Source organism: Miniopterus schreibersii (genome assembly GCF_964146895.1).
Source record: "Miniopterus schreibersii genome assembly, chromosome: 11".
In the NCBI taxonomy this organism is placed as follows: Eukaryota; Metazoa; Chordata; class Mammalia; order Chiroptera; family Miniopteridae; genus Miniopterus; species Miniopterus schreibersii.
In genome coordinates, this window is record NC_138111.1 from 61,082,401 (window position 1) to 61,107,609 (window position 25,209).

General features: G+C 37.8%; 1 protein-coding gene across 4 annotated transcripts; it reads right to left on the minus strand.

Moving 5' to 3' along the window:
• Positions 1–522: 522 nt before the first annotated feature.
• Positions 523–25,170, minus strand: C9orf72 (C9orf72-SMCR8 complex subunit). 4 transcript variants are annotated; one of them, XM_081152128.1, is made up of 12 exons: positions 24,809–24,841; positions 22,894–22,993; positions 19,893–20,380; positions 18,324–18,383; positions 15,067–15,162; positions 14,296–14,360; positions 12,985–13,057; positions 10,473–10,589; positions 7,700–7,935; positions 4,434–4,491; positions 3,033–3,142; positions 1,132–2,931 (listed from the first exon to the last, which is right to left on the minus strand). In XM_081152128.1, the coding sequence occupies exons 3-12, from the start codon at positions 20,334–20,336 to the stop codon at positions 2,745–2,747; spliced, it is 1,446 nt and encodes a 481-aa protein (XP_081008254.1). In that variant the 5' UTR covers positions 20,337–20,380; positions 22,894–22,993; positions 24,809–24,841; the 3' UTR covers positions 1,132–2,744. The 4 variants fall into 4 exon arrangements, with proteins under 4 accessions (XP_081008253.1, XP_081008254.1, XP_081008255.1 ...); XM_081152129.1 differs by having other exon boundaries at positions 24,767–24,817; XM_081152127.1 differs by lacking the exon at positions 22,894–22,993 and having other exon boundaries at positions 523–2,931; positions 24,809–24,885.
• Between the last annotated feature and the right edge of the window lie 39 nt (positions 25,171–25,209).

Consider the following 25,209-nt stretch of genomic DNA (forward strand, 5'->3'; position numbering starts at 1 on the left):
GGACACCTGTACTGGATATCTGGAAAAAATAACTTCAGCTTAGGCTATATCAATATCTTTGTAACAGGATTTTAAAAAGTACTTACTCAATAATTATCTTACACTTGATATATTAATATATAAATTTCAAAAATCAAAATGCAATCCTAGGAGTTAAGCAGAAAGACTTTTGGTTAAAACAACACAAGATTCCAGTGTGGGGGGAGAAAAAAATAATTTTCCTTCACCCGCCCGGGCGTGGCTCAGCGCTTGAGCAGCGACCTAGGATTCAGGAGATCGCGGTTCAATTCCTGGCCAGGGCACATGCCGGGGTTGGGGGCTGGATCCCCAGTCGGGGGCATGCAGGAGGCACCCGATCATCATTGATGATCTCATCATCGATGTTTCTATATCTCTTTCTACCCTCTCCCTTCCTCTCTCTGAAATCAATCAAGACATATTTAAAACAAAAAAAATTTTTTTTCCTTCTACCTTCTAAGTAATTCTGGCTGGATTAATAACCAAATTAACATGAGACAGGTTAATAGAAGAAAGTGACCAAGTTTATTATGTATGTACATATAGAGGCTCCCTAAGAGAATGAGAACCCAGGACATGTCAGGCAGTTAAGGCTTATGTGCCATCTGGAGCTAAGGAGAAAAGGGTCGGGGCTGTAGCTTGGGACTTCAAAGGGCAGGAAAGCAATTTACCAAAAAAGGGAAAAGCAAATGTTTGGTAAATAAATGTTTGCTGGGCCACCTTGAACCAAGGGACACAGACTTGAATCAAAGGGCCTTGCTAGGTTCCTCCTGGCTTATCACACTTAGTTCATATTAAACTATAGTTAATTATGATGCTATCTCCCTTTCTGGCCCAGGTCCTCTATCTAAATGGTTTTAGGCAGTTGGGGTAAAGTCAAACGTTCTTTTTGAGTTTTCTGTTTCTTAAAAATAACCAGCTTAAAACAATCAATATCCCAAAAGGCCTTGGCATGGCAAACTCTGCTCCCCCACACCAGCATCCTATAGAAACTTACATGTATTTTCTTTCAAAATAAAAAACGAAAGAAATTTAGACTCAGTATGACTGTCAGCTGCGCAGGAAACCAGTCTTTCAATATCATAGCATTGCTTATCTAAACAAGTAACTGTAAGAGACAAAATTTCAAAGACATTTTATTCGAAATTCTCCTTCTAGGAGAAAATATATGTAGCAATGTTTACACATGCTTTAATAACTTATTTCACTGTACAACTTGCATTCAATATAACAACACAATAAACCAGCAAAAAAAGAAAATCAGTCAGCACTTAAGTAATCTATCACTTAAAACACAGAGTACAGGATATACCGAGGTGGCATGTGTACATTTTTTATGACTGAGCATCAGTCATTTAGTTCAGTGTGTGTCAAATCTTTCTTATAGTGATGTGAAAGGCCATTAGGACTTTTCAGAACACAGCATGTTTTTGGGTAAATCTGGGTAAGGGCAGAGGGGCTCATCACTTTTATCCCTTTCTTATAAATATTTTCCCTTTTGTGTTACTTCCAGTTTTAAATAACTTTTTTTATGCTTACATATACTTCTATTATGTCAACACTGTTCTAGCACAGAATTATGTTATTTTATAGCTAGCAAAATGGTCCAAACACATTTAAAAAACAAAAGAAACAAACCACTCAGTTCTGCCAAAGGAGCACCTAGTAAAACAGCATGTCAGTCAAGTTTCTCCTGCTACTCCTCACACAATGCGGGCAAAGACACATGGCAACAACTTCAAAAATATGTGCAGAAATGTAAGAAGACAAGATACTATTCTCTATTCCTGAAAAGAGATATTAGTATGTTCTCTATTGCATTTAATAGCCTCGGAGTTACAATGATTGCCCCATTAGGGTAAGACTATATGAGAGGAAAACAAAATGACAATGACTGACTAGTGAAATCCAAATTTCCTCCAAGTAATTATATTCTCCAAGGGAAAAAAGGGCACAGAAGGTACACATTTCCACTTGGCTCAAAAATAATGAAAATCAATTAAAAAAGTTGGCAACTACTACTGAAACTTAAAATCCAATTTCCTATATTTTCTTTGACAGACCTTAAAAAAACAAAACCATCCTGTGTTCATCATGATCGGACTCTACACACTGCTTGACATTTCTACACAGGCTGAGTCTGAATGACTAAGTCTACAGAGTAGGATCTAATAATTAACTTTAATTAAACATCTGCTTGAATATTTTCTTTCTCAAGCTTACTCTAGGTTCAAGTTAACTTCTGGTCTGTGGAACTGAAATGATTCAGATGCTCTAGTTCTGAGCTGATTGCAACAGTATTACAGTAATCCCAAGGACCAAGAAACACCAAAAGGTGCAAAGTCAACTAGTACTCTGTCTCCGGAGGCTAACTCAGATTTCACTTCGGTACATGTAAACCATGAATCCTAAGTTTCAAAAAACGTAGCTGTGGTCAAGTTTATATCCTATTATTATATCTTTCTTAAAGATAGCGATAATATTTATTATAACTGTAAACATAAGTCTGTATCCCAAGAGAGCACAACTAGGAAAAGATCCATCCATTGCTAACATTGTTGACATTTCCTTGCAGACTTCTAGTGACAAGTGTAGTGTAACTAAGCTTAACTGCCATTGCTAAATAGGACTCTGGGTATGACCCCAGGGACTGATGTGTCTCATACCACTGAGCTAATTTAGCAGCAATCATGATTGTGATGAAATATATTTAGTAAGTTACACATTTAGAAAGTCATTAGAACATCTCGTTCTTGTACACTAGTATAGAAAGATCTTCCAAAGATAAATGAATGTAGGCCTGGTTTAATTTTCTCAGCCAGAGCCATTATTATGTTAAGATCGCCCTCTGCTGTTAAATCAAGGTCTATCTTCAGGTTCCGAAGAGATTTAAAGGGCTTTTTCCCCTTCTGCCTACAAATAAAAAAATATATACATGTAATATAGAAAATGCCCAAAGGGAGTAAAACAAAACAAAATGCACAAAGGTTCTTCTCCCATATAGGTTTACTTACGTATCATCTTCTATGTATTTTACTAGCGTCAAGGCTTTTCTGTGAAGGACGAGTAGAAACTGTGCAAGGAAAGTACTCCTGAGAGATAAACCAGGTTTCAAATGAAAGACCTACCGGAAAATGAAGTGTTTTAATAAAGGTTTTGCTCTCATTCTACTTACACGGCATGTTTCTATCACAGCGTTAACAGTGTCTGGCAGAAAACACACACTGGAGCAGTTCCCTCAAATCACTTCCCCTGCTGTCTCGTAACAGGCAGGAGTATGACAGAAGTACTGAGTCCGGGAGCAGTGCGACAGTTCAACTTTAAAGAACTGGTATTTTTCACTATACCTCAGAATATATGCATATTTATTTTATTATTAAAAATCACAATTGGCAAGGTGACTCGGCTGGTTGGAGTATCGTCCCATACACGAAAAGGTAGTGGGTTTGATTCCTAGTTAGGGCACATACCCAGGTTGCAGGTTTGATCCCCGGTCAGGGTGTGTGTGGGAGGCAACCGATCAATAGATGTTTCTCTCACAGTGATGTTTCTTTCTCTCTCCTTTCCTCTCTCTAAAATCATTAAAAAAAAAATCATAACTGTAAGTTACTGCCAGTTGTGTTACTTAGCTTCTTCTGTCCATGTCTTCAAATAAAGATGAAGCCCCAGAAGTTGAGCCACGCTTAGGTTATGATTTTGAGATATCCGTACCCCTCTACTACCCTTGCTGGGGAGAGAGGGAAAGGAGACATGGGGAGGGTGCAGGCATAGCAGTGCAAGGATTTCATTTCAGCTTCAGAAGTATGGAATCACATGACTATGTATTATCCCTGAACTTTGAAATACATCACTGACCACAGACCTGGATGAAAATTTCTAGTTAACCTAAGGATCTCATTATTTCAAAGCTACATCTATGATGTTTCCTGACCTGATCCCCAGAATGATACTATGACAAAGCTCTAATATACTATGAAAAAAATCCTATATAGTCTATAATTTTCTTTAAATGTGTAATTAAGCATGATTTTTTTTCAAAAGGAGACAATAAAAATGCTGTCACTGAAAAGGAAGTATAGGATTTAAAGACATTTTGGACTCAATTAACATGTATGCACCCTCTTTCTTCATCCCCCCAAAAGAAAATACTTTGAGTTATAGGTTAGTGCTAAGAATTAAAACATCTATTATTGAATGGGGGAATGATGTACCTTTTAATTGTTAATATTCAGACTACTCCTCATTAACAATTTAAAAAAAAATCATTTAGACACTTTAAGACCAGAGACGCTAAAGAAGACAAGGACTCAGTTCTAAGCTGTTCTATGTAGAGCACAGGCATTGCAGGGTACATTAAATAAAAAACAAAACCACGTCATATCATCCACTCCAACAATCTCAGGTCTAACATTTACCTGATCCAGGAAGGCTTTTACTAGCGTGTCTCTGTGTAAGACATCTTGAAAAATATTCCTATGGAGAAAATAGTCCAAATGTTGAAATGGCTACACATTGCTACTTCTCATAATCCTACACTCTAGCCAATAAATTAAATTCTTAGAAATGGGATATTATATATAAACTTTCTTATAAAAACCAGATGCATATATTTGAAAATATAAAATATATATTGATTTTAACTCAAGTTTGTATATTACTGGAGTCTGTCAGGCCACTATGTAATTATTTTTCTCTTAAAGATATAAGCAGTCCCAAGAATGATATGCAGTATCTATCCATCCATTTTAGTGCCCTCACTTTTTAAAAAAATATTGAGAGCCTTAGGCATTAGTAAATATAATTACCAATTCCTGCCATCTCAAAAATAACACAGCAATAAAAACAGACACACAGCACTACCACCAAAACCCAAAACAAAACAAAAGGATTATGTCATGTACTAATAACTTACTAAACACTTTAGGATGAAGAAAGGTAAAAGGATGACTGCTAAGGATCATCCGAGTGGGATTAAGGAACACAGCTACATGACTGTCTGCAACATCACAACCACTGGGTTTGCATCACAAGCCCGCCACCTGGCAAGTAACTTGGACCAGCTAGTGTTGTAGGAAAGCATTACCTGCTTTGACATAAATCAGGGCAAGAAGTTAAGATGTCATGCACAGCTGAGAGAGTGCGTATCTAACACCACCTAGGACAGAGCTGGTGCTTAAAAAAAGATTGTTCTCTTCCCACGTCTGAACTCCTTTGATTTTTTCTCTTCTTCCCCCCTCTCCTTGCCTTCTACTTTCCTAAAGAATTTACTGAGATGCTAGGTTATACTCGAGTCAAAGAGGTAATGTAACATTAAATAAGATAAGCAATTTTTAACTGAAAAAACTGAAAATAGTAGGAATTATCATACAACTGAGAGGAGTGGCAGGGAAGAGGTGTGTGTTCAGGAGTAAATGAAAGTACCTAAAATGTCCCCATTTAAGAGAAGGATATACTAAACAACAGACGGAAACCTAAAAGGGGAAAAAACCTCAGCATTTCACGATCGTGAGGTGTCCAATCAGTGGCCAATGTGGACCCCGACGGCACCCCTTCTCTGGCTTTGGAGAGCGAATAAGGCAATTTAAGGCCACTGTTTTGAAAATGCCTTCTTCGCTGAGTAAGTATCTTTGTCATAAGGAATTAGATAAAGCAAGTGTTAAAAAAGTACTTCCAGGGACTGAAATTATTTTTAAAAGTTAAAATTAAAAATATCTGACATGTATTTTAAATCCACTGCGCGTCCTGCATAAACATCAACGCCTTTTCTCCCGCTAGGTCACCACTACTGGAAACAGTGCTCTCGCTCTCAGGCGGTTCCTTACCCTTTCACACTGAGTATGTGCACATACTTGTCTTTCTCACTCAACATGGTGTTTGTGAAATTCACCTATGTCTTTAAAGATGGACTAGTTTATTAATTTTGACTGTTGTACAGCTACCCATTTCCCTAATCATGAACATTGTGGTAATTATTTGCAGCTGCAAGCAATGTCATATGAACATTCTTGTAAATGATTCCATGAGCACATTTACAAGTTGTTGTTTTTCTTATTTTTTGGAATAGCTATGTAGAAGGGATGGCAAAGTATGTGCATCTTAAACTTGACTGAGTAGTGCTAGGTTCCTTCCCCACCCTCAGAGAATGTGAATTACCAAAGACCTACATCCTCACAAAGTAATATAGTCAAAGTCGAAACTTTTTCTATTGTTTAAAATAAACTACAAAGTAAAATATGTCAAAAATATGGAAAATTTAACAATTCACAATCTAGTGGCTGAAAATGTATTTGTACAGTTTTATGTTTAGAAAATTTACTTAAAGCTGGAAAAAATTTTTTAAAATTCCTAACATTATTTTCTTATGATTAGCTGGCTGATCATAGTTTGTCAAATCAGTGAAGCAAGCATAATTGGCTAAAATGAGTAAGAAATGTAAAAGTATACACATAACCTCTCTAAAAAAATTACTACCTGGTTGTAAACTCATTCTAAAGTTCACCAAATTCCCCAAAAAGAGCTCTGAAGCAACCAATCAAAAGAGAAGAAAAATATTAAATACTTTAGGAAATATTAAATACTTTTGGAGGAATAAATTAATTCTGAGAATTTCTACATATATACCAAAATTACCAATACTGTATTTGAAAACTTAGTGACTGGGAATTCCAATTTTCACCAATTCATCTTCTAAACCAATCTTGTTGGTTCTAAGGAACCAACAAGAACACTGGAGAGCTGGGAAAGATAGGTATTAATGAAGTCATCTTTCTGCACCTAGTACATGAGGCTAGGATCCAGTGGGCATGATGTTCCTTTTCTGTTTTTGGTCAGCACCTTCTGTGTGACTACTGGTGCTCCACATGTCTGTTGCCTCAGCTCAAAATTTTTGTAGAAACACAGGACAGGTTGCTCGCTCCAATTTTACTTCTCCCTTATATACTCAAACCTGTAATATTCTAGTTAACATTTATTGAGCTTATTCTATGTGTCAGACACTTTAAATTAATTAAAGAGAAGCATAATACTATACTACAAATCTTTTCTTGATTTTAGAACATCATTTAAGTGTTTTCTTAGGGTTTTACAATTCAGATTTATCATCACCATTTTTTTTCCTAATTGGATCCACTTTGAATATTTTATTATCATCACTTTTAATCTTTGCAATTTATTAATCAGACTTTATGGTAAGGAAAAAATACCACAATATAAAATTCAAAGTAAAAGAATGTTCTATTAAATTTTTGACAGTTTTGTTGTATTTTATATTCACATATCAATAAAGAAAAGACTCAGAATTACTTCTTTGGTTTAGTTAATAAGTTTTTTAGTGACTCGTACACATTAGATTATAAGCAATGTTAAAGTTGGGACTGTCTGGCCACTATTAACCTTAGTACCTAGTACTGTGCCCAGGGGCTCAAAAGATATTTTTTAAATAAATATTTAAATATTTATTTTTAAGAACTAATCTAATCTATCTTATGGGAAATATGATTATAGTAAGAAAAATAGACATTTAAGAAAAATTGGTTTATTAACCAAATATTTCTCCAAGCATAATTCATAGTAATGTTTCTTTCCCTTTAAACACAGACTCATTTGTTTTGATCTGACTCATAAAAGATACAACTTCATAATATTGCTTAATGACAATATCAAAGGACAGGGCATGACTTACAAATCAGGAGTGAAGCTTTCATCCGTGTAGATGATCGTATCCTGAGCCATGTCCTCCTCTGAAGTGGCTCTCCAGAATGCCGTCAGCTCTGATCGCATGTACCTGCGCTGATTATAGATGTGCTCATGACAGGGTGGCATCTGCTTGACGGTATTGATATCCACGTCTATGTGTGTGCTGGGGTAGGGAGCATACATGACCTGCCGGAAGGGTAGCACAAAGCTTCCAGTTGAATCCTGTCATAATGAAAGGAAAACTTGCTATCTTATATGCCAAGACACATAAAGAATTATTTTTTATATTAAAAAAGAAACTGGCTTTGATTTAGCAAATCCATCTCCAGAAATTTATACTCAGATATTAAATCATGATTGTGTGCAAAGTTTTAGTGATAGAAACAACCTAAGCATCCAAAATGAGAAGTAATTAAATTAAGCTGCTGAAGTTTATGTGTTGATACTGAAAGATATTCACAATACATTGTGAAAAAAGTAGGTTAGAACATGCTGAGTATAATTCAATTGTTTTGGGTGGGGGGAGATGTGAAAAAAATACATACAGACGAGTAAGAGACCAGAGACACATGCCAAATATTAACAGTGGCTATTCACCGGATTGTGAGATTACAAGGGACCTTTTCTTCTTCTTGACTATCCACATGCTTTTTTAAACTTCAATAATATGTGTATTTTTATAAGTAAAAAATGCACTTCTTTCTAGGTGTGGTTGGTGGGTTGCCATGAAGAAGGACATACAGTGTAAGGCACTGTGCCATGTGCCTGAAGAGAACAGAAGACAAAGGCTGTTTCCAATTTTACCCCTCTAGAGCTGTGATAATCATCTTTATAAGTAAATCTTCTGCACATATAATTGCTTTCTTAGGATGAATTTCCAGAGGTAGAAATAGTAGGTTAAGTCTTTAGACATTTGTAAGGCTCTTGATATATAATGTCAAACCATTTTCTGAAAGTCTATACAATTTATAATTGCATGGAAAATTCTTAATAAATATATTTTTATTAAGTTATAGTTTGAAGTTTTCCTCTGTGGATCTAGTAAAGGATCCTTTTTGAGATAACATATAATTAAATGAGAGGTTGCGGAGGAAATAAAAGTACTAAGTACCTTATTCCTTTGATAGGAAGATGTTCTAATTTTCAGATTTGTACAATTCAAATCAGAAATGAGATTCCCTTAAATAGTTTCTGTATTTAAATACTCTTATTTTGAGCTTATAGCATGCACATTATTCAAAGTGCAAAAGGTGAATATCATTTTTATTTGTAACAATTTTTAATAGTTTTCTTTCACTTTGTGATGTCTACATCCTCAAGAAAACATCCACTATGAAAAACTCACATACACATTAGGAAATCTACATCTTCACATGTTTGATTATAATCAAAACATCACCAACAGATTCGATAAAGCAAATAAATGTCTTCCCCATAATTACTGACAATAGCTGAGTAACATTTATCTGTTTTGTTCCTTCAAAAGCAGACTTAAACAAATAAAAGAAAAATGTAAAATAATTTTTCTAATACACACACACACAGGAATTGATAAAATCTTATACGCTTTTTTGTTAGAAAGCAGCTTTAAATTTTTTCCAATAAATGAATATGGTACATAAACAAAATGGTAACACAAAAATTCAAATCTGTTGAGTACAAAAGAAATGTCCTCATTTTAGATAAGCAATCTGATTCAAGCACATATTAAAAAAATTTTTTTTAAATCCTAAGGACAGCCAGGCAGCTACAGGAAACCAGAAACACCAAGATGTTCTGTGATGTTTCACTGATACTAACTATAAATCAGTAAGACATATACTCTATGCTTAGTCCTGTGTAAGTTGGCCCTTGGCATAAAAACATGAGATACATTAAATACTAATGCTCAAAACATACTTATGTTAGATGGGCCAGGTACAGAAACTCAGGTAAAGAAATGGGTACGGAATCTCACCAGGGCAGGAACTCCTGGATGCCCAGCAAGGGGCAAAACTGGGAAAACAAGACCCCTGTCCCCAGGGTAACCTGTCTTCCCCAGCATATTGCTGGTCATGTGGTTTATACCCCCTGAGCATTCCTCCCTAAAGATAACATCTAAGCCTCAGTTGTATTTCAGCTCCAGGCCCAGATAAACAACAAAACCAGACAAGTGGCACTGTGGCTGCCTCAGAACCAGATACATTGACTCCTGTCCTGGCACTGACCCATCAGTGAGGACATGACCCTGAAAAGAGCCCACCTGGAAAGCTGATGAACATTCTACTGAGACACTCTCTTGAGACCTCCCCTAAGATTTCTACCTGTGATAAATACACTTAAGACAAAGGACCCACGGCTGGCTCCCCACCAGGGGAGCATGCCAGCACCATCTCCATCCCTCCCGAGGGGACCCCATGAGATTTGTAACCAGGGGAGCAATGGGCAGCAGCAGCTCTGAACCTGTCTCCAAGGGCCCCGTCTCTCTCTGACCCCTCAGTGAGCCAAAGCAGCCCAGCCTGGGCTCTCCTGTTGCCCCTTCTATGCTCTTCCATGTCTCACTGTCCCAAGTATACTTTTGCTGCCATCATGGACCCAATACCCTTTGGCTCAGTGCTGAGTAGCCCTTCCCTTTGGATTTCCCCATCCTCTTTTAATAAATTTAATTTTTCTTTATGCACGATCTGAGATGGCTGTTTAGCCTGACCATGCACCACTGACCTTAACCTTTCAACTTATAGTCCAAAAACTGGTTTCCCTTGTGACAGTGTAAACTCTACCTTCAGCAGGCCTTGGACAAAGAGCCCTGACTCATATTTAAATGATGATTCTGCTTCACATAATCTGGAGCATTTTCTCTCTGCTGGAGTCAGAAAAAGGCATAATGTTTTTACTATCTGTAAAAGAAAAGATTTTATTAGCATTAAAATATAATGTAAAAAGAACAGCATTAGTTTGCTTATGAAAGAAACTGGAATAGAAATTTCAATTATTTTTGCCAATAAAATACATCCTGAGAAACAGGTATTCCTTAGTCACCCAGAACTGTCCATGGACTATAACAGCTGTTGCTAAAAATGGTGATTCTGTCGTCAAATAAGTTTGGGAAATGCTGGTAAATTACAGTATAATATCTCTAAACCTTTAACATCTAAATACATGTTGTAACTCTCCAGGTGACTGATATAATATGCAGACTTTCTCAAAGTTATTTTGATAGGGGTACGAGGTTAGAATATAAATACGATTTTTGTTTTTCCTCTCTTCTCTTCCGTTCTCTCCCTTTTACTAACAGAATGTGTAAGTAATTGATTAATCAACTGTGTATGTCTATCGTTATGTTCTGGCTAAGATTCTGTTGCAGTTCTCAGTTGATCAGTCAAGAACAAAGAGACTTTTAACCCAGCCCTGAACTTACATGCCTGGACAGACCATGGAACCCCTATTTCTTGTTTCTTCACCCAGCAGCAAGCGCTTTTCAAACAAGCAAATAATTTTGGACAAGAAAACTAAATCAATTAAATTAGGCAGAATTATGGCTTTTGTTTAGTAGTTCTACACGTGAAATCCCATTATAATGAACATCAAGAAGTGTCCAAATCCTTCATGTGAATGAGAATTAATTACATCACATTTGATTTAAAATAATCAAGCCATTGTTTGGGGTTTAGAAAACTATGATTCTAACAGGATTTGACCTATAGGTCTATTAAGGAAAGCAAAAAGCCACTGAAGGGAAGCAGAATCTGCCACCCCCACATGCACCTTTTTGGCATAAGGATTATTTTAGGCTGATTATTTTCAATAAACAGAACAGGAGAAACCCTGAGAGTTACCCTTTTTAAGAGATTTTCTCCATTAGGAGAAGGGTAACTAAATCTCCAGAAACCCTATCAATAGAGAAGGCCAAGACTTGGATCTGCATAACAATACCCCTATCCTGGTAATCTCCAGTCAGCAGGCTTCCCCCACCCCCAGCCGCCCAACATCTTCTTTGGTCTTTAGCTGAAGATGGTATTTAAGTTGAAAGCTTGGGCCATTTGGGGAGGTACTCAATTTTCCTGTATATCTCCCATGTATATAGGAGGCATACATGTTATTCAACTTGTCTGCTTTTCTCCTGTTAATTGGTCTAATTACAAGGGGGTCTCGGCCAAAAACCTAGGAGAGGGGAAAGAATTTTTCCTCCCCTGCATGATGTAACTATGTTGGAATTCAGACTACATTTAGAGTTTTTATATTAAAGCAGTGGTTTATAATCTAGAACAGTGGCAACCTTTTTCTCAAAGATAAAAGGGAAGCTATTAAGCCAGAAGACAATGTGGGATGAGGAAAATGTTTAAAAACACACAGTCCCTTCCACTGAGCCTTTGTCCCTCCAAGAAGCAACCCAGAAGTCTCTCGGTGGAACCGGAAGGCTCTGGGGGACACGGGTGGAAAGCTGCTTTCTTGGAGTAACAAAAGTAATACCACTAGTCACTAGTTGCAGCAATAAATAGTTGTATTAGAAATAACAGTTTGGTAAATTAAGGCTCTAAATATAGAGGGTAGCTTATTACAGAAAAAAAGTTGTGAATATATTTGTCAAGCAAATAATCACTCCTAACATGTTTCCTGTGTAAAACTTAAAAAAAAAAAAAAAGATTTGCTTAAACTGATTATGTATATATATATATACATACACACACACACACACACACACACACACACACTCTCTTATCTTTCTAATTAATGGTTGGTGAGGAAAAGAGCAAAATCCCTTAGCTTGTTGCCTACTGCTTGAAAAGGTAACTGTTCACTAATTCTTTATTAACTCCTGTAGCAATGAAGGAAGTGGTCACAAACATCACTGAATAAAGTATAACTTCCACTGACCACTTAATAGAAATAGGTCTCTAAAAGGGACAGATTTAGGGGGAAAGCAAGAAAATGAAATCAAGGTGATCAGATAACATTTTGTTGAAATTTGCACAAAAGTACAGAGCTATCTTCCTATTTATTAAAGATAACGTAAGGAAATCAAAGACAATTAAAAAATATCTAAATTTAAAATATTCTCAAAACCATTTATATAATACCGAGACTAGTATGAATGAGTTATCAAAATGAAACTGATAAGCAGCTTCCTATTCAGTTTAAACTTCTAAAAGCTTAGGGTGTCACAGTAATTCGGTCAGATTATCCTATTTATACTATTCGATCATTTTGACTTCGACCTAACCTTTAAATTACAATGCAGATGTCAGCAGTATTAAAAAGTCAGAGTATTTGCTGGATCATAAAATAAATTACCTTATTTACTTTCTCTGCACTGCTGCCTACTACGACAGAACAGCCACAGGTTTGTAAGTGTGAGCTAATGGCACTGTAAATTGAAGAAAAGAGATTAAAAAACATTGGCTGTAAAACAATTTCACAAACTAAAAAAAAAAAAAAAAAGTGAAGGCAAGTGAGCTTCAAATAATTTAGAATAGCTTTACATAAGGAACACCAAAGCTGCCAGTATAATGCCATCTTTATTTCTACATGACTTTCACAGAGATTTTCTCATTTGAACCTTAAAATAACCCATTTAGTAAAATATCACCATTTTATAGTGGAAGAAAGTGAGGTGTAGAGAGAGGTGAAGCGACTTACTTAAAGTCAAAGGGGATTAAAAATACTGCTATGAATGGCTGAAACTGAACAGAATCAGGACTAATGCGCTTCTGATTTAAGCCCTTAAGGCTTCTAGTTAGATACACCTTTGCCTCTAGGATTCCATCATAAACCGAAAAGGCTGTGGGCCTAAAAGCAAATACTTTATCCTTTCACACCTCATTTTCAAAAACAAATTTCATGATAATCTGCAATTGTAAAGAAACACTAAGGCAGAAGGTGAGACTATATATGTAGAGAAAGCACTTAATTAGGGACTAACATGTAGGCACTCAATAAATACTGGCTATTATTATAATTTTCCTTAGAAGAAATATAAACAGCAAGTTAGCTACTAGCTATAATTATGTGCCAGGCACTGTTTTAAATGCTTAATCTGATTGATCTCACTCAACACGTAGAACAATCCTATGAATACCAATCCCCTACTATTATTATTTCCATTTTACAGATAAAGAAATGGAGGCACACAGAGTTCAGGTACACAGCAGTAACCCAGGAAACCTGATTTTAGAGCACACACTTTTAAGTACTAAAATCTACTGGATGAGTACAAATATAAATAATTCTCTTTTCTAGGCCCAAATAACTCAAGTACATCCACAATGCAACTTATATGAAAGGGTTCTTAGTTTCAGCTTTAATGAGAAGTAAAACAAGAAACCAGAACCAAACAAGGGACCAAGATATCTTGTCTGGGCACTATGGAAACTCAGCTTCTTTAAATATTAAAAAAGAGTAAAATCAAATATATCACAGATATGTAATAAATAAAATAATAACACAAAGCTAAGTAATAGTTCAAATAAGCAATGTTGTCCCTAGAATAATATGGAGTAGCCACTCGGTTATTTACTTCCTTCCATATCGTGTCACAGGTGAGCAGTGAGCATACGATTTGTATCTGCTTCATCCAGCTTTTATGAAAAGAAACAAAATTCTTACTTGAGAAGAAAGCCTTCATGACAGCTATCACCAATGTCATCATCATTGAGAACTGTTTCAGCAATCTAAAATGCACCAAAAAAAAATTATTCTGGGATAACATAATGTTGAAAAACCACTTTTAATATACAAATTTCCTGAAGTCTAGATTCAATATAACACATTGCCCTCATTTCTAAGCATCAAGAATCCCCATAAAACAATCTCTGTGCACGATCATAAACTTTCAGAAGAACAAATGTGAAGGCTGGTCAGGCAGGTTAAGCAACAGTTTTTATAAGAACCACCTCCTCTTCTAAGCTGTTAGAATCAGGAGACAAATCTTAATAACAAAGATGTCAGACAGCAACAAGAACTGTTTTCTAAAGACTTCTCTATACATGCATAGTATGTGACCCAAAATGTCCTCGACAAATGATTACGGAAACGAGATTAGTGAATATGGGTAAATCCCATTTGTACACTGTTTTGTTACCAAAAGTACTGTATTAAATACCGGCTGCTTCTATAAGGTCTGAAATTCTCCCACTTCTAGGAAATATAAAAGAGGTCAAATACATAAACTTAATGTTATCATAATCATCACTGACTAAGAAGCCTCTATAATTTTAAGTGTGTTTGTTGAAATGCCAATACTTCGTATGAATAGTATGTAAGACAAAAAAATGCATACTACTAAAATGAGAATACTACTAATATACATAACAGTGATGTAACTCAAGAAAAAAATGGATAAAGGCTACCATTGCTCCTATTTAATAAAGAACTTACATCTATTTCTTCAGGAACACTGTGTGACTTCATAGACGAAAGCAGTTCCATTACAGGAATTACTTCTCCAGTAAGCATTGGAATAATACTCTGACCCTGCACAAAAAAGTACAATGAAGTGAATAAAACCACACAATACAAGATTAGCTGGACAATAAAAAATTAAATAGGGAAAGCAAATAATAATGCCCTTTTACAGGAATATCTGATAACTTGTTCAAACACAGCTCCACACAAGTCTACTACTCCAAAACATTTCTAAAGGATTTATATGCTGTAAAACTCATTTCCATTCTTCTGGAAACAATTTTCTTAGAATAGAATCATTGGTTTATCGTTTACTGGTAAATGCAATAATTAAATCATCACACCAAATTCAGAAAGGATTTCCTTTTGAAATGTGAGATATATCTTGCTAATTAAAGGCCATTGATGTATTTTATATTTAAAAATAAAGTGAAGGATAAGACTTTGAAATCCTCAGCAATTAACTCAGCAGTAAAGCCTGGATCAATACTGAACCTCCACATTCATAAGCTATAATCTACCCAAATGCAAATCAAAAGCATCACATACATATTTTAATAATCAATAAAACACAAATTTCATTTACAGTTTTTTCAAGATAATACTTCTACTTCCTACATGTCAAACATGTAATTTTGAAATCTGTAGTTTCTAGAATGAAATTGAATGGAAACAATATAGAATACCACAAATGTAGAGCTTCTCAAAATCAAGTGATCCCTCATTTATTCACTACCACCACCTCTCCTAAAATTTTTGACCATCCTCAATATGTAAACTTTTAGAGAGGTATATGAAATTGTCCTATGTCTATCAATTTTTAGCTAAACATGTTTTTAAAATCACATATTAAGACCAATCTAAGAGTATTTTCCTCATATTTCATAAAATAATTTTATTCAAGCTCTTCATATGCATCTTCAAATTAGAGACTTACTGTGGTGATTACGTAGTAAGGTAAAACCAGTATACTGTCAAGTATAAATGTCAAATCACTATATTGTACACCTGAAACTAATATAATATTGTACAGCAAGTATTCTTAAATTAAAAAACATTTTTTAAAATAAAATTTAAAAAACAACAAAAATAAATGTGATGGTGTCTCTGGAAATTTTATCCTAAGCCATAAGCCCTCTTGCATGATTGAAGGTTTTATTATTTATTATTATTATTTTTTTTAATCCTCAACCAAGGATATTTTTTCCATTGCTTTTCAGAGAGAGTGGAAGGGAGAGAGAGAGTGAGAGGGACAGAGAGAAACATCGATCTGAGAGACACATCGATTGGTTGCCTCCCGCATGTGGGATCGGGCCTGAAACCGAGGTACATCTTCTTGGTCGGAATCAAACCCAGGACCCTTCAGTCTGCAGGTCCATGCTCTAACCACTGAGCAAAACTGACTATGGCAAAGGTTTTATAATTTAAAAAAAAAAATTCATGCTGTAGTAACCTCCACAACATAACCACTCATTGTTTCTGCTCTTTAAAGTAATTTTTAAATGCTGGCTTACAGTTACAATCAACAACACTACAAATCAACAATAACGACTAAAGCTGCTGTTATATTTGCTTCTGTACAGCGATTTTATCAGCGGACAACTATAAGCATCCAGAACTAACACTGACTGAAGTTGTTTCACACTTACGTGTTATCCCCAAATAGCATTCACTGGTCAAAATAAAGTCATTGAAAGCACATCATGTGAGATTTGCAAGGACTCAGTTATCTGGCAATTCCTTTTCAGAAAGGACAATTGTGGGAAAATATCTTCCCTCAGGTTTAGACATGTACAATAGTTCATACACAGTATCTGTCATTCATCACCATAAGCAAATGAATATCCTTATTGAAGCAACACAAAATCCTACAAGGCCAAACACAGAGAGGCTCTAAAAAAAAATCCTTAACTTTCCTTTTCTCCTTGAATTTCTCTAACTTAAGCTGAGCAGGACAACGTTTCTCCTCTAAGAATCTTGTTTGTCCCAAGTATACTTTCCTCATGACAACAGAAGGGGTAGGACATCTTCCAGATCCCTTTAAAGAAACAGAATTCATTAACAGTGGTAACTTTATAAGTATAGGCTTCTGGTTTGAAAAAAAGTTCCAGTTAAAGTAGAATTTTACTGGGTCCTAAATTTCCTTATCATGAGGAAACCTCCATAACTAGAGGTTGCCAAAGTCAGCCCTTCCTTGAGACCCTGCTAATTGACCAGCAAGCAAAAGCTGGGCTCCTTTGATAAAGGGAAGCATTTTCTTATAAGTCTTAGCTCTTTCCCCAGAATTACCTCCACTGGTCTGGAAAATTATTTATGAAAGTACAGACATAACATGGCCCTGTATTTTCACAAAGTTTTAGAAAAGTTTTTGTTTAAAGTAGCATTCTGTCTCAGGCATACTGAAGAGAACTAGAGGAAAGAAAATCCAGCCACGATGTTGGTACTGGAGCTTCAACAGGAACAAAGAGGGTGGCTGGGGAAATAGTAAAGCAAAGAATCCTTTCTCCATTGGAGAGTCCCCTCCAGAGGAATTGCTCTGCCCTGTACTGAAATGGTTTGTACTTCATTTCCACAGGGAGGCCCTATCTTTAAAATCATGCTTTCAAATTCTGATGCCTGCTCCCTAAGGATATTCAAAATCACGGGATAAACATACACATTTTCCTAGAGACTTGATATTATAAGAAGCCTGATCAGTATAGAGGTGAGGAATGTCACTGGCAAATTACAATATTAAAACAAATAGATATGTCATAAAATAAAATGTAAAGTGCACAAGTTCTAAAGATACTATTTCAAAGACATATTATACTTAGAGCTGTGCCTACACCTACGGATACCTTTAGGAGTCCTCACTTTCTTCCTGTTACAACTACTTCTGCAGAAATGTTTAAGAAACGTGACTTTAAAGAAAATCTCATATACAATTTTTAATTTTGACTATGATCAAGTTATTTAAACCTTACTCTATGCATGCATACAGAAAAAAGGTAGCAAAACAATCTGTAGACGCAATTACTATTAGACTTTACATTTAACTATTCAGGTCTAAGATATGCAAGTTTTTATCCAGTTTATCCCATACACCTCCATAAAGGCTCTGTTCACTTTCAGGCTCACTCCATCAAACTAACATGGCCTCGAGGCCTTACCAAAAGTAGCCCTGAGCCTTACACAGACACGTGTGTGCTGGTAGTGTAGTGTCTGACAGTGTGCAATCTCCACCGTACCTGATCTTCCATTCTCTCTGTGCCTTCTAACACTATCTTCTGGACATTCTCTTGCCTTTCCTGAGCGAGAGAAATTCATTAAGATAATTAAAAAAACTACAACATTTGATGCTTATTTTTTACAATACAGTTAAATACAGACATGTTCTTGTATAATTTAGTTCATGGGAAAAATATTTTCCACTTTAGGGCAGGAAAGGGGAAGGGAGGAAATTAACCAACATATCCATACAACCTCCTTTCCTTTGCAGTTAAAAACAGATAATTTAACAGAAAACAGTCAATGTAACATATGCATAGTTTCACAAAGGTAATGATTTGTACGTTTCAAATTAGCTAAGGTCAAGTTGAGCCTGGAGAATACAGAACTTCCTGGTTTTAAATGATTTTCATATACATGTGAAAAACAAGGAGGGAAGCCTGCTGACACAGTAAGAAACTAGTCCTTTAACAGGGGTGGGGAACCTTTTTTCTGCCAAGGGCCATTTGGATATTTATAATATCATTTGTGGGCAATACAAAATTATCAACTTAAAATTAGCTATGAAAAAAGCTCCTAGATTTATTGAATTTCAAGTCCCGCCTGCAGCTGCCTTGGCAGGACCAGACCTGCACGGCCAGCCAGCCAGATGTTCCCAACTCAGCTTTAAAAGATACTATTTTTCCTTAGTATCTAAGTAAAAGCCTCATAAAATCAGGAATTCTTTAATGTATTTCCATGTTAGTATCAAACTGCAAAGTAGAAATAAATGTGTTCTTCAGATCTGCCAAAAGTATATGGAAATATAAGTATCATTATACATTAAACTATAAGATTTAGGGAATAACAATAATTTCCTCTAGCCCAATTTGCAAAAGAAATGAAATGAATAGGAATATCATTCATGATATGAAAATGAAATGAAAGGAGTATCTCCTAGAAATCATTTTGTCCAACCTCCTCATTTTACAAACATGGAAACTTGGCAAAGAAGTTAAAGGGACCAAAGGCTCCATGGCCAACTACTTATAAAACAATTGTTTTAAAATGCTTGTACTCACACACAGTAGTAAGTGAAACACGCAGTGATGCAATTCCAAAAAACAAACAAACAAACAAAAGCTTTTAGGGTCAAAGGACCTAAACCTTATGTTCCCTAATTTCTCTAAGCTTTAGCTTTTTAATTTTTTTTTTGATTCTCATTCGAGGATATTTTTTCCATTGCTTTTCAGAGCATGGAAGGGAGAGAGAGAAACATCGACTGGCTGCCTCCCCTATTCGCCCCGACAACCGAGGTACATGTCCTTGGCCAGAATCTAACCCAGGACCCTTCAGTCCTCAGACCAATGCTCTAACCACAGGCAAACTGGTTAGGGCTAGCTTTAGCTTTTTATTTGTAATGTGGAGCTATCATCTCCTACGTTCCAGGGTCATTATGAATATCACAGACATCAGACTAGATCTGTCTGTATCTAATAGGGTAGATGCAAGTAATAGCTACTATTTGGAGTTAATTGCATATAATTTCTAAAAATTAGACAGAAATGTATCAGCTATATTAGATGACTTATAAGCTCAAAACCACTCACTTTATGCATCCATATTCTTCCTTTCCGGATAATGTGTGTTAATCTATCAACACACACTCTGTGAAGTGGGAGGTAGAAGCTGAGCTCTGTCTGTGGAAGTATAATTGACAGTCCATATGTGCTCCTGTCCCCATTCCAGTTTCCATCGAAGATTAATGAAACAATAATGACTCCCTTTTCCGATAAGACAAAAAACTTTACATCTATAGCCCCGCTCTCTGCATTTCGAAGGATTTCTCCATTTAGGGTGTGGTTGGCAAGAAAAGTTATTTCTCCATCGCTGAGAAGGACCTGTTCTGTCTTTGGAGCCCAAATGTGTCTTACTCTAGGACCAAGAATATTGTCCCAGTAAGCAAAGGTGGCTGCTAATAAAGGTGATTCACCGCTTAAAGCAATCTCTGTCTTGGCAACAGCTGGCGATGGCGGAGGACAGAGAGTCGACATCACTACATCCCAACCGTCACATTATCCACATGCTCCAAGGGTACCTAAACAGGGTACACAAAACCAATGATTAGGTTCAGTGATTTAAAAGTCATCCATCAAAAACCCAAATAATTTTGGTACATGTGGGTTTCCCCTCTTGAGTCAAAAAGATTTGGAAGCTTGTCTCCAACCAGGACATAGACAGTCAACTAGCAGGACAGGTGCACACTGAGTGTTTGCTGATGTAATTTTACGATACATAGTAACTTGCCACTTACATTCAGAAATATGCTTAGAAACCCAAAGTGACAATGAACTAAAAAGGGCCTCTGAACATTCAGATGAAATATTATGAACTAAAGCTCATAGAATAGATCCTCACTGTCCCCACATATCCAGTGAATGTGTAATTCTAATATAATCAGATATTTGGTTCCTAAACCGTATCAACTCAAGAGGACTAAATGAGGAAGGGGAGGGCTCAGTTAGAGACACTGATGCTCCTTGTGGGCTGAACTGTGTCTCCCTCAAAAATCTGTTCAAGTCCTAACCCCCAGGATCTGTGAAAGTGACCTTATTTGGAAATAGACATAATCAAGTTAAAATGGGGTCATACTGGATTAGGGAGAGTCCTAATCCAATGTCTGGAGTCCTTAAAGGAGAGAAAGAGTTGGAGACACATACATAAAGGGAAAAGGGTCATGTAAAGACGGAGGCAGAAATTTGAGTGATGCAACTATAAGCCACGGAATGCCAAGAACTGCCGGTAGTCAGAGAAGCTAAGAGGAGGCAAGAAAGGGTTCTTCCCTGGAGCCTTCAGAGAAGCTTGTCCCTGCTGACACCTTATTTTGGACTTCTAGCTTCCAGAACTGTGAGAAAATAAAGTTCTGTTGTTTTACATTGCCCAGTTTGTGGTACTTTGTTATGGCAATCCTAGAAAGCTAGTAAAACATCTGACATACATACCTTAAAAGCTGCTAAAAAGGCAAAGAAAAAATTAAAAATCAATAAAAAGACAAAAAAATTTGTACAATCCCAGCAGTGTGGGCCAGAATGATAACACAAAATGAGCAAACAGTCCTGTTATTCTCAATGAGCTCTCTGAGTATCAGGGTACTAGAGCCCATTACAGGTGTTTAGAATGACACTGAGAGGCAAAGATAAACCATTTACTATGCTCTTCAAGAAAGTAACATAGAATTTTATCACTACAAAGAGAGTTCTATGCAAATAGCTGAAATAAAAAGCTTTAGCTATTTAGAACATGAAGGGAACGAGAGTGGATGGGTCCTGTTCAAGCCTTTCAATCTACTGAGAAAACAGGAATGAAGTGCCCAAGGTCACCGAGCCAGGCTAGAACCCAGATCTGCTGTGTATCTTAACCTTCTCAAATGTATCACTCCAAGGGTGCATATCCTATGTGGTTAGTGTACACTGAATCGTTTTTGCTTAATAATAAAATGGAATATTTATTTGTATTCAAAGATGAAAAATTTAAAAAATGACAATTTCATTTACACAATTCTAAATTGTAGAATCCATTCATCAAAACTGTAAAGGACAGCAGTTGTTCGCTGAAATGTGATATACCTATCTTTGCCTCTATGATTGCTTTGGGAGAACACACTTGATCTATAACTAAAGTTATGTCAAAGTAAACCATTTTACTTAAAACAAAGGATTTTATCCACATCTTGTCAAGAGAGTTCAGAGACTGATGAAAAGTAGCGACTTCTATTTTTAGAGTGCTAGATGCACACTTTTATCATGATGTCAAAAATAGGCATACACAGCTTGGCAACACACTTTAAGTATGTGCAGAAATGGTTTAACACAAAGACGGTTCTAACGTGTTTATCTTTTATTTCAGGAATTCATTTAGAAAATGTTTACTTTTTAATGTTATATCACAATGTAAGTGGATATGTGCTATATAACTTGTTTAAAATATTCACTGTTTTGGATACGATTTAAGCAGCCAGGTTACAATGACAGAATACAGGAATGTAATTTGAATTGAAACTGTATTGATGCTATTGTCATCATTAACAGCAGCAAACTGGAGGCCAAGGAAATGAATTAAGTAAACACACAGCCATAAAATAGTATTGTAATATATTTTTTCTTTTTTTTTTTTTGGATAAAAAAGGTAGATAATCATAAAGGCAAGATTGCAACTCAAGCATTTCATCATTACATTAAAAATAAAAGCATTTCTTAAAATTGAATTGAGCCCTAAGGCAAAATCTGGTTGGATTAAGGGAAAACATTTTAACTGATAGTGAAAATTAAACCATGATAGACCACTAATTACATTTGGTCTCACTGCTAGTATCATTAGAAAGAAAACAAAGGACAAGGATCATGTTGTTTAGCTTTAAATCCTGCCAAAAGAAATAACTTGAGAAATGAAATGTCACAGAGAAGTGTAAATAGGAGTTGTAAAAATGACTTTACTAACACTTAAAGTGATCTTTTTGGTGAAGAAAATCCATATATACAAATGTGGTTGGAAAAAAAAACTGGGTCAAAACCAGTAGTCTTTCTTTTTAAAAATATCTACATATCTATTTACATGCAGTGTTGGTTTCCCCAGCAGGTAATCAAACATTAGCCTTAACAGTCTTTTGAGGGAAGCCAGGATCCAAATTGGGTGACACCGTGGCTTGCCACTCCTGTAAACAAAGAACAGAGTTGATGAGATGTATCCAATATATTTTCTGAAAATAATCCAACATATGCAATTATATTAACTATCACTTGTTAAAACTGTTAGCAGAGTGGTAGGCCTGAAGCTTTGCTTTTTCTTAAACCTTTACTAAAAATCAGTCATCTCTTTTCCAACTGGTGTTTAGAAAGAGGGTTGTTCCACTGGAGTTGTAAATCACAATTCCACCATCATAAGACCCACACTTTTTGTAACCATGCTTTCTGTTTTTCTCCCAGCCTAACAGAACCAGGGTCCTAAATCAGTCCACTTTAGGAGACAGGAGCTGCCAGAGGAACTTTAACAGCGAACTGCTTGTAACCACCAGACAGTTTGCAACACTTTCTAAATTTTCATTAGGTAAGACTCAGAGATGTTCAAGATATCACTATCAGGCCATCTCCCACAGCTTCCAATTTCTCAGATAATTGGCTAACCTACCCTCTGAACTACTTTAAATTGAGCCCAAGGGCAGGCTTCAAAGACAGGAGTTTGTATAGGTTTTCTACTTCTTTTTCCGAAAGGAAAATTTTGGACACGGCTAAGAAAGCCAGAAAAAAAGAGACTATTTTATCGATTTTATAAGGAAAAAGAATCTTTAGCCCCTATGCAACTGTTTCCTGGAGCAGGTTAGTGCTAGAGGGTTACTGCAGTGTGGTCTATAATTTTTCTCATTTTTCGTATGCATAAAGAGCACAGTCATCATAAGGAAAATCCAACCGATTTCCTTTCCTAAAGAGTGGCAGGGTTTGGCTGAGGTGCTGGCAACAGTATCTTTGTCACATACACCGTCACATTTCAAGTCTTGACTCCATACTATTAGTCACCCATGTATTACATTCTTGCTTCTGTGATGTTCCCATTATGTTCAGTTTTCCAAAGTCGGAGAAAGATGCTATCTAACAGTATTTTCCAGTGCCTTTTGTACACGTTAAAAGTAATGCCAAAAGCACTGCGTCCCCTTGCTTTGCATCACAGGTGAGGGGCTGGAACCGCCCGCCTCGGAATTTATCCCCTGGCCGCCGCCAGCTGCCGCTCTGCCAGCGCCTAACAGTCCCCACTTTCTGAAGGGCCCTCCCGGGGGCACGCGCGGACGCCCCTCCCGTCTCCTGCACCCCGGCGCCTGGGAGAGCTCCGGGACCGCTCACACCCGCAATCAGGGCGCTTCTTTCTGCAGCTGATACCGCCCGTCGAGCAGCCGCCAAGTCGCTACGGCCACTTCCCTTAAGTCGGCCTGTGTGACCGCGGAGGGGTGAAGCAAGCAGGTCGCGTCCCGCGGCGCGGAGCGGAGCGCAGGCGACACCTGCCGCCCCACCTTCAGCCCGTGGGCGTGTCCACGCCGCGCCGCCCGCCCCAGTTCGCTCCTCCGCCCGCAACCCGTCCGCGGCGGCCCCGCGCCACCCGCCCTCGGGCCTCTCCCGGCCAGGCCTCTCGGCGCCCAGCTCTTATCTCTGGAGCCCGCGATACAGCGGGTCCGATGGGTCCCTCCGGGTCCCACGCCGGTCCCGGCGAGGAGCCGGCTCGGGGGCCGCGGGAGGAACAGCGGCAGAGAGGCTCGAACCCCGGTCCCGGGTCTCTGCGCCCCGCGGCGGGGAAGCCCGGGGCCCGGATGAAGGGAACTCCACTAGCCGCCGGGCAGGGAGACCCGACGCCCGATTTCGGTCACTGAAGGGGGAGGAAAAGAGGCGACGAAGTGACCCCGGAGGACAGCCCCGCCGCCACACCCGCGCGGCCCCGGTACCCCGACTCCAAACAGCCGCCGCTCCGCCGGCTCCTCACTCACCCACTCGCCTCCGCCTGCGCCCCAGCCGCCGCCGCAGGCGCAGGGACCGCAACCGCAGCCCCGCCCCCGCCCGGCCCGGCCCCGCCCCCGACCACGCCCCCAGCCCGGCCCAGGCGCGGCTCGGCCCCGAAGCCGCTCTGCTGCGCCCCGCGTTGTGTTCTTCTGGTTACATTTTATCGAATAGCTCTCCTCGTTCACCCTCAGCAAATTCTGTGAAAGCACCCGGAGGGGGAAAGGGCGGGAAAAACAAAACACACGCCCCCGAAACACACACCTCCTGCTCGCTCCAGACCCCGCCCCCGACGGGAAGGAACCGGGCAGCGGCGGCAGCCGACGCGCCAGGCGCCATCTTTTACGTGGGCGGAAGAAGTCGTTGGGTGAAGCGCGTCTGGTTCCCCGTG